The 10,527-nt window shown below is 32.9% G+C and overlaps 2 protein-coding genes across 2 annotated transcripts; one reads left to right on the forward strand and one right to left on the reverse strand.

Annotated features, from left to right (window-relative positions):
• Positions 208-2,527, reverse strand: LOC109351924 (protein CUP-SHAPED COTYLEDON 2-like). The gene is made up of 3 exons (XM_019593629.1): positions 2,273-2,527; positions 1,900-2,183; positions 208-950 (listed from the first exon to the last, which is right to left on the reverse strand). Exons 1-3 carry the CDS (start codon positions 2,457-2,459, stop codon positions 351-353), a joined length of 1,071 nt encoding a protein of 356 aa, XP_019449174.1. The 5' UTR covers positions 2,460-2,527; the 3' UTR covers positions 208-350.
• Positions 8,481-10,527, forward strand: LOC109352475. The gene is made up of 4 exons (XM_019594473.1): positions 8,481-8,929; positions 9,480-9,692; positions 10,008-10,033; positions 10,121-10,527. Exons 1-4 carry the CDS (start codon positions 8,576-8,578, stop codon positions 10,356-10,358), a joined length of 831 nt encoding a protein of 276 aa, XP_019450018.1. The 5' UTR covers positions 8,481-8,575; the 3' UTR covers positions 10,359-10,527.

The following is a 10,527-nucleotide window of genomic DNA, read 5'->3' on the forward strand; positions in this document are numbered from 1 at the left end:
TAAAACATAGATATGTCTCAAACTGGGTTCTAAATCATAGATCATCCCAACAAAAATATATCATATCAATTAAAATATTTAAATATTCACTACTATTTTTATTTAATTATCATTAATATGATATAAGATTTGTGAAATAATTTAGAATAATAGGTTTTTTGTTTCATGCACTAAGTTAATAAAATCACAATGCCGAAATATTTCCCAGCAAATACAACAAACGTTACATAATACTTAATACGACCATGCCAATATTCTAACAAAAGTTCAAGCACAATAATGGAAACATAGATTACTTGTCCTTCTTACTAGTCAAGATGAAAATAACAACGAACAATTCAGTACCATGATCAATAGCCCCACATGCAATCAAGCACGGAATGCCCCAGACCAATGCTGGAAACACCATCAGCCACCACAGCCTTCGGCTCCTCCGACATCGGCCAGTTCCCAACAGCAGCCATATCACTTGAACCATCGCCGTGGACTGGAGCGGAGGAAAAAAAGAACGGCATCTGGAGGTTATCTTGGAGTGACCTCAGGCTAGGGAAGGCTGAGACACCAACATTTCGTTGAAACCGAGTGAAAGGGTCAAGATTCAGTGGAGTCTGCGGCGGTGGAGGAACAAGGTCAAAGGTTCCATTGTTGAAGTTGTTTGCTGAGTTTGTGGAGAAACAGGACACGTGCTCTCTTTGGGCAGCGGTGGTGCTGTCGTAGGAGCAGCCATCAAGGTCGTTGAATGTGGCGGCGCTGCTGGCGGCGTACGGAGAAGAGTCCAGCAGTGGTGGAAGGTAAATGGAAGATGGTGAACCGGGTTCCGGGCCTAGGCTCATGCTGGCAGATGAGATGCTAACTCTAGTCTTCTTAGAACTGTTAGTGGCGGTGGCAGACACGGTGGAGCCACCACCAGCAGTACTCTTCTCGAACACACGGGATATCACCCATTCATCCTATTCATTAAAGAAAAATAAACCATTTAATTTTAATTAATCAGTTGAAAATAAAAATATGGATCCACCATGTATGTATAACATGAATATGATAACGAGAGTGTATATGTCAGGTAATACAAAACCCTGATACAATATCTATAAAGCTAGTTAAGGGAATAATAAATGAGTAGCTGTTTCTATAAATGTAGTTTGTGGAAGCACGCAGAATGTTAAAAGCTACTAGTATCCACCAGGATCTTCTGCTTTCTTAGCAGGACTGTGGAAAAAAGGGTCATTTGATGATGATGATGCAGTGGCTTAAGGCTGTACCCTTTTGATGATTACTTATTTTGTTGGGATCATTTTCATAATAGTTTATAGTTCCCATGCAATCTCATATATTAACATATTGTGAAGCTAAGGAGCGTGCCTTCGTACCTAAGGGCAATGACCAATGGCCAAGTACATATAATACTTTTAAGTAATACAAATTTGAAAAATAAATGAAAGAGAAACAAAGTGAACTTCAATAAGTGAAACCTAATGATAGTATTTAGCTATAAGAAGTAAAATATGTGGATATCTTCAACTATTCAAAGGGTTGAAAATGTGAGCTGGTGCATGATCAATTTAATCAGCACACATAAAAGGATTGCTGCAATATTGGTTGACATGCTTGGTGGTTTTTCTTTTCTTGACTTGACCAGGGATGCCTGTTCTCTTTTTTCTTAGTGGCGTTATTTAATTTGTATCAAACGTGGATTGTATTTTCGTTTCTTTGGCTAGCTTGGTGTACATAATAGATGCGAATCCCATTTAATTTAACCCTTCCTAGAAGGTGATGAGGGATATTCATGTTATGTTAAACCTAGTTCTTAAGTCCTTATAATAAAATACACCAGGAAAAGAACCACATTTTACTAAGAAATAAAGAAAAGGAAGAGTAACATAGAGAAGAGTGAGAGACCTTGGAGCTCCTAGAGATGTAATGGTAAGCAAATTTGCCTTCAAGCCGATACTCATGCATGACCCAGTTGCTTTTTTCACCTTTTGGAGCTCTTCCTTTGTAGAAAACCAAAGTTTTCTTCATACCAACAAGTGCACAAGTCTTGGAGCTATAAATTTCTCTGTCTTTCCCAGTAGCTTTCCAATAACCAGCTTCTGTGGCCCTATTAGTACGTAACCCTGTTGGGTACTTCCTGTCACGTAAGCTAAAGAAGTACCACTCCTTCTCACCCATCTTAGCTTTCCCTACCATAAACAACAACGTAACTTAGAAAACTGAGTTAACTTGCACTATAGAAATCGAGAAAAGAGAACAAGAGTTTATGTTTATATACCTGGGAGCTGCCATGGCTCGCACTTGTTGAGGTCAACTTCAGTTATGGCTCTGCTAGTGAAGGTGTTGTCTAGAACTTTCTTGAGGAGGTAGTATGTAATAAGCTCCTCATCAGTGGGGTGGAAACGAAAACCAGGTGGTAATAGTGCATCATTATTGTCAAAGTTGTGGTGATAGTAGCTATCCATGGAAACAACCACAAAGCTTTTGAAACAAAGGTAAGAGAGAAATGTCAAAAGAGAGTGAACTAAAACAAGAACATTAGACTGTTGGTTTCTAACAAACTTGAAGGCTCTTCATTATATATGAAGCGAAGTGAGTGTTACTTTTTAGTTTTTGCTTTGGGGTTTGTGTTTATTTGGTTGTTAATGAGGAAGGATTGTCTGTTCCAAGAAAATCTTGTCTTTATATGCTAAGTTGTATATAAATATTAAGTTATAATATTATAATTTTTACTCTTAATTAAAAAAAATCCGATTGGACGAGGAAATCAAATAAGACAAATGATATTATCCATTGTTTATGAGAGTTTTTTATTGGTTTTATTGAGGAAGAGGATTTGATGGATCGAGTGGCAGAGAGGAAAATGTGAAATAATAAGGTATGATATGGCTGGAAATATCTATATGTTTTTCTCTGCACTCTACTCTTCTGTTCTTATAGCTCTCTCTTTCTCTCTCTAGCTACTATCCTCCTCCACCGCCCTTATATTAATCCACAATTTCACATAGCTAGAGAGATAAAGAGCAAAAAGTGTGTGGGGTGAATAGGACTCATCCCTACTTACATTAAGTTTAATCTCATCATGATTAGGTTCAAATATATATATTTTATGGGCTCTAGTGTCATGTTCAAATTCAAATATTAAACCTTAACAATATTTAAAATTAGTTAAATGATAAATATGACCAATTTGACTCATTACATAGTTACTCATTCAGTATGTTTCTATATGTCTATTTAATATTCGGGCTGACAATATTATATAAGTGCGTACATAATAATGATATCTCTTTGACCTAAAATATCGTTAGTTCTTTAATTTTTTTATTATATACATATCTATAAATGATTAGTAAAAGATATACATTTAAGATCAAGTTAGTCTTCAAGTCTGAGTGGGGTTCAAATTCAAAAAATTACAAAATCAATATTTAAGGTCGGATAAGAGAAACTTTAATGACCGAACTTGATCTATACTCACCCTGAGTATGGATCATCTCTATTAGTGGAGAGGAGAGTACTACAAAAAACAAAGAAAAACTTAATATGTAAGACATCTTTATCTTTTAAAATATAATGAAATAACATCTTTGTCATTAAAAATACAAGTAAAATTAAGTATTTATCTATCTATTAATTTATCTATTAATTGAGAGGATATTGTTCACTCACCCTAACATGTAGCGTTTGATTGATGGAAGTGGGTTATTTAGGTTGATTTGTATTAACCATATATTAATAATTTAAAATTAAGTGAATTTCTTTAAAATTAATAGTGAAATTTTGATTGGACCATCCATCCTGAATTATGTAAAAGAAATGAATTATTTTAAGCTCAAAATTGTCTTATTATAAATATAAAATTGTTAAAACATGTTAGTTTTGCTTTATTTGATAACAGACTCCTCTCTAACAAAATTATGTGAATGCGTGCGTGTCTGAGAAAGTGTGCAGCTATTCTTCTGTCAGTGTAGAAATTACATGGGGTGGGAGCAGAAAGTAGTTTGGTTATCACAAGCTAGGTAATGGAAAAAAGTATTTCAAATAAGAGAAAAATCCTCTTAATAAGAGGAAAATAAAAGAGAGAGTTTCATTTCACTTATTATCTGAATAAAGCTGTTTCATATCTCCTCTGTCAGCACAGCACATATTAAATAATCAGAAAGCCATCTTTATTACACGCCAACTCCTTATTCCTGCTCCTCCTACCCTATTCTTTCTATCTTACATTTCATTTTCCCCAAATTCTGCTACCTCCGTAAGTTCTCAATTTTTCGGTACACACTCTTCCAAATTTTTAAACATGTTCACTTATTTTCACAAAAATCATAATTAATCTGAATAGTTTCTAAATAATGTTATTAAGTATGGAATCTTAAAAAATGGCATAATATTGTTTAATTTGGATAAGTTTCATTACAACTCGGTATCAGTATGTGTATGCCTAAGTGTATATGTACAAGCATTCCAAATTTTAAGGACAAATAATCATTCTCAACTTAGACAATTTCATTAGGTACTTATGTTTCTATAAAGATCAGCATATATTAACTATGTTAAAATAAGTTTTACTAAGTAGGGAAAGTAGATAAATTATCTTATATTTATGCACTTTTACCCTTCAAGTAATAAGGAAAACAATATTATTTATTGCATAGAAGTTGAACCTCATTGTGAGTACATCATCAAGCATTTATTTTTCATTTTTATTGATTTTCCAAAAAACAATGCAAATAAATAATAAATAATATATTGATAGTGTATAAATTTTTATATTCACACTATATATATTATTCTCTGTATAAATGTACATATGTAATTAATATGTAATATTCATTCCATTATCATGAGAAACTAGGGGTGTCATAGGTTTTGCCTACCTTGTCTTCTCATTGTATTGTATGTTTGTCTTATTTTATATTGGTGTCCATAGCTAAAATCATCTTTGGGTGCAAAAAACATGTATTTTTGCCTGAGCTTCTCTTTCAAACTCAGTACAGGCCTACCATATTTCTCCAAGTAAAAATTAATTACTAAAATGGAAAAAAATTTAGAATCATGTGGAGGAAAGACTCATTATCCATTTTCCTTTAGAGAAATGATGAACTAACATCATAGTAAGCAGGATTTACATGACATCTCAATGGTGATTGATCCATTTAACTGTTTCAATCATTATCACAACAGATGGTGAAAAATTCTGCTAAAAGAGAAAACAACTTTTTTTACAAGGTACACTTGATATCAATAGCTATCATTTTCCCATGGCCTATCATAAATAAAAAATAGAAGAAAAATACATGGATAATGGTAACTCTTGTACGAAATGAATACAACCAAAACTACTTAGTTATTATTTTTATATAAAATCTAATCTGAAGTGAATATCATATTCTCCCAAATACCAATTTTTAATATACCATAAGACAACACATTAGTAAGTATGCCACCGTTCCCCATACTAGTATGGAATGAAAATTGTACTCAAATTGTTAAAACTGAAAAATACCTTCAAACCATATCTTATCGATTAAAATTGATTTTCTCCATCAAAAAATTCATATTTTTTCAAATGTCATATTAAGTATTCAAATATTGAACTTGTTAGTTATTGGTAAAATTGTTATTGAATGTTTCAATAATTTAATCATATATGTTGAAAATAATAGTATTTGTATATAAAATATATAACTTAACCAATATATAGGTTAATAAATAAATCATTGGTTGAATCATTATATTAGTATGTGTACTATTGATTAATTGAAATAATATCCGATATCAATATTAATAACATTGATACCTTGGATCATTGGTATAACAAAACAAATGTAACTGAAAGTGGGTATTTTGTATCTGTGACAATAGAAACTAGAAATTGAGTTTGATTTGTTGATTTTACACCTCTCACAAGACATTGGAAATGTCCACCTTCGGAGACTTCGTTTTGTTTCTATTACATCAATAAATACAAACAAAAGCAAAAATGTTGGAACAAACATAGACATTTATCATTAGTCCATGACAATTTCAGGTGTTTACAAATTGAAAACCAAAATGCATAGTTCTAAATTATTATATTTCCTGTTTGTAACTCATGAGATCAATTGGCAGCCTAAACGAACCGTGTAGGTTTCAATAATAGAGGAAACAAATTATTTAGTAATTAATTAAACATGAGACTCTATTCATCTATCTCATCCCATCCAATTCTATCCAATCCATCACTATCAGCAACACTATTGGGAGTGGGGGAAGGTGAATCTATAACTATTGCTAGTAGATTGTGAACCATTGTTGCAATGGGAATTTGACACATCATGCTCGAATTTTGAGGCCACACAGAGAACTTCTTTCACAGACTTTACATCAAATCAACTCTTCAATCTGCATGCTGAGGTCTTCTCCCCCATGCCTCATCACCGAACCCATTGGGTTATTACATCATTTGAAACAAACTTTAATATAATTTTAGTATCACTCATCATTAACATTGTACACACTTATCATGTACTCGCACACTATTTCATACTTATTATTTTTTGTGTTCTAAGTGTGCATTTACATTTTAATTTAGGTACCAACTCATTATGTGATTGTACCAATTTTGCCTTTTCATATAGGAAAACAGTCATTTTAAATGTGATAGAAATCTAGCTACTCTTTTCTTTCTAGCTGTGAAGCCCAGTTTTTGCAACAGTGATTCCAAAAGAAGCAAACAATTCCCTCACGATTTTTTCCACTCTGGGTTGGCTAAACCCTTTCAGGTTTTTCTGCTAGCTTCCCATGATCCAAGAGTTGCAAACTTTTTGGCTTGGAACTCACGGTTCCTATGTTATGTCCCTCTCGTGCCACCTTCGTGATGCGAACCGAATTGGGTATTCCCCAATACCCAAAAAATCAAAATTTTCTTGATATGAGGCGGTGAGGAATTAATTGAAATTATCAAATTATAAAAAAATGGAAATGACTTTGAAACTATTAAGACAACACAAAAACTCATTGCATATGGTGACACAAACGCTGTTGATATGTGCCTGATCACACGTGATTGATGGACATCACTGACCGAGCCAGTTCAATCGAACCGGGTTGACTTCTTTAGTTAAAATTTAAAGATGGTCCAAATGTTTCTTTTGCAATTATCCTAAAATGTTTTTCTACAGTTTATTTATTAATTTGAAGAGCAACATTGAAAAACAAATAAATATATATATTCCGACAAGGAAAAGGACAAGGATGTGTGATGATTGCTGAGGTCAGACGTCGCCACCCTCAGGCTACAACGTTTTGGGGTTCGTGCGGAGGAGGGATCACAGTTTATAATAGCAGTAATCGTGCAATTTTAAATTGATATAAAATTTCCAAAGAGTGGCCCCCTAACTTGTCAGAATAAGGTGCGTCCTTTATGTTAATTTTTTCTGATAGTATTTTTATCTTTTTGAGCAAAAAAAATTAATCTATTTTAGGTTGTATATCTTTTTCTGACAAACTTAGTATGCAAAACTTTAAATATTGAACTTTTAATTGTCCTAAAAATCTTATCATGTTTGGTATACTGCTTAAGCAAAGTTAGACATATGATTGTATATAAGGTTAAAGATTGATATTCCATCTAAAGAAACAAGGGAACTATAATATCTGATGAGATTAATTCATCATCTAAATAGTACGGAGATTAGGAAAAAATAAGTAGAAAACTTAATCCTTTATTCCTTTATATAAAAAAGATGTATACAATGACAATGAAGAGATTCAATATGATTGCATCATAATAAATTATATATTGATTGTGTATAAATCTTTATAGTATTAATCCATAACTATTATACTAATCTTTTATTGATGGAACACATTGAAAAGAGAGGGTAATTTTATGATTCCACCTCCTCTAAATTTGATTTATTAAAAAATAATTTAAAATTATGATTATTAAATATTCATTTTTGCTGTAAGGACTCTTCACTCTTCCGTATGAGAGGGAATCCAAATTCGTTTATTATACATTACCCTCATGCTTGATATTATTTGTCTCCAATTACACAATTGTATCCATGCTCACTCATATGGACCATTGAGTACAACTTGCTCCAGTGTCCTTATGGTTTGTTTGTTTTGAATTTTGAAGGGGGTAACAAAAATGGAAGGTTTCATATAACCAATTATCCCTTCAAAGTATGGTGAATGTACCTCCTTCAAAAGTTTGAGATTGCACAAAAGTATGAAATCCAGCGTCCCTTTGAGAGAATCAAGCATATTAATGGCTCAAAAACAATTTTAAGAAAATATCTTTCTTCATAAATTCATCCAATAGATATAAAAAGTAAAAAAAAAACAAAAGTCTTAATGAACGTGTAACCAGATATGTGAATGAGATATTTCTATGCCCAGATGTTCCTTTCCATATTCCCTACCAAAATCCTTAGTCCATCCAACTAGATATTTTTCAGAAGAAAATAAATCTTCCACTTCTGAATTGAGTGGAGTAATACAATATTCAATTTTTAATTTTAATTTTCTGGTCCAAACACAAATATTGTTCATTGATAAGTTAAGCTAGGAACAGGAATCATAGTTCAAAATGTTGCACTCTCACTACTACCACCACCATCACCTTCTGTTATTGACCCAGCACCATTATTCTCCTCTCTATCATTCTTCACCATCAATTCTTCATTTTATTCACAAACCCACAACAACTCTTCACACTGTTTCAGCCATTCCTTCAGCAACTTTACCATTGCTAACACACTTAGCCCAAGTTACCAATGAAACAGAGGAGGGGCCTATCAAATTTCTCCCCTTTTTTACTTCCATTATTGATACCATAGATGACCCTGCTATACTCCAGGTTGCTTCTACCGTTATTCTCACCGCAATCATCACTGCCTTTTTTCGGTCTCGCTGGCGCCGGGTTAAACGTGCCCAAGAATTGGTAATCCATGTTTTCATGAAATTTAAGGTTACTTCATTATGTGTTACAGTCACAATTCATGGTCTGCTATTTCTAGATGTTTAATTGTTTTATAATATACTGCAATAATAACATGTGATTCTATAGTTACTAAGTTCAATTTGTCGTTCCAGTTAACCTTAAATAAGTAGTGTAATAAAAATATAAGTTTTATCAAATTGACTGCTCAATTGCTCATAAAGGTTAGGATTTAGGACAACCTTTTTTCCCATAAAGCAAGAAGTTTCAGATAAACTTTAAAGTTTGAAGTTTCAGATTAAAAAATTAAAGGTTAGGATGTATAGGAATTCACTATACCAGGCTTTTGCACATGCACGAGAGGATTAAGTTTATGGCTTGGTAAGTTATACTGAGCTTTGAACCTCCTCATACTTCTACAATTGACAATGTAGTTGGAGGGGCTATGTGCACTTTAGCCATAAACCACAAGAAGGATTTAGTTACTTAGAAGTCAAGTTAATTTTGTTATGATTCAATATATATTTTCAATGAATTGGTTTTGTGATTCTAGAAAATCAGGTTGTCTGGAGCGAAGAAGTCATTTGATAGCTCGAGAGGAATGGGCTCGAGTTCCATTAAAGCTAAGTCTAAGAAGCGTCGGCGTTCACCTGACCAGACATTGTTGGGAGCAGCTATAGCAGGTGTTATTGCTGTTCTTCTCTTTAAGTTCACCATATCCGTAGATGCAGGTTTCAATCGCCAAGGACTTGCAGATAATTTCTCTGTTAGTATAATCCATAACCTTGATCTCCACTTATATTTGCTCTTTTTGTTGCATAGTGAAAGCAGCATGTTATAATAGTCTAAGGTTTTTGTGATTTTTTAAAATATGTACCATAATACCAATGCTTCAAATTGTATGATACAAAAAAACGCATTTGAAGAGATTTTCGACTATTACTAGGAATTCAATGCGATTTCCAGACTGAAAACAATATCTACCATTAATCCATAACCTTTTGATAGGGTTGGTGTTCATATCATATCTTTTGCTCAAGTCTACTACATAGTCTAACAGTGAAAATGGTATGCTTTTCAGGTAAGGCAGGCAACACTTACCATAAGGTAGCTTTCCATCACTTATCTCTCATAGGCCTTATGGCTCAATACTCAATTTATTATGCATCTAATTGATCTCACATATTCTCACAGGACAATCATAATTGACTTGTGCTTCTTTGCTACATTTGTTTATGGAATCTGTTCTATTGGATTATTGCTTTATTCTGGTGAACTTGCCCTCAATATCTTTTTGGGAAGGCCAAGCATAAAGGGAACTCAAAGCAAAATAACTGAGCAATCAGGCTTATCAAAATCATCAGAGACTCTCACCAGTAACAATGAATTGGCAAGCACCAAGGAAGATCAAAGTTCAAAAAATTCACAATGATTGAAGTCCAGTACTGAAGTTATATCTAATTATATTAGGTAAATATATGGGTAATTATATAAGGATGTGTTATATCATTATATGTAATTATTTTAGGATTATATTTCTCCTTTGTCATTACTCATTAGCCTATAAATTTTACCAACATTTTGCACTTTTGAGATACCAA

Source organism: Lupinus angustifolius, chromosome LG07 (genome assembly GCF_001865875.1).
Source record: "Lupinus angustifolius cultivar Tanjil chromosome LG07, LupAngTanjil_v1.0, whole genome shotgun sequence".
Taxonomy (NCBI): Eukaryota; Viridiplantae; Streptophyta; class Magnoliopsida; order Fabales; family Fabaceae; genus Lupinus; species Lupinus angustifolius.

Coding starts and splice junctions, on each gene's coding strand:
- LOC109352475 (XM_019594473.1), top strand. CDS start 8,576: ATGTTGCACTCTCACTACTACCACCACCATCACCTTCTGTTATTGACC. Junction 9,693..10,007: donor GACTTGCAGATAATTTCTCT/GTTAGTATAATC, acceptor TATGCTTTTCAG/GTAAGGCAGGCAACACTTAC. Junction 10,034..10,120: donor CAGGCAACACTTACCATAAG/GTAGCTTTCCAT, acceptor ATATTCTCACAG/GACAATCATAATTGACTTGT.
- LOC109351924 (XM_019593629.1), bottom strand. CDS start 2,459: ATGGATAGCTACTATCACCACAACTTTGACAATAATGATGCACTATTA. Junction 2,184..2,272: donor CGAGCCATGGCAGCTCCCAG/GTATATAAACAT, acceptor TGTTTATGGTAG/GGAAAGCTAAGATGGGTGAG. Junction 951..1,899: donor ACATCTCTAGGAGCTCCAAG/GTCTCTCACTCT, acceptor TTTAATGAATAG/GATGAATGGGTGATATCCCG.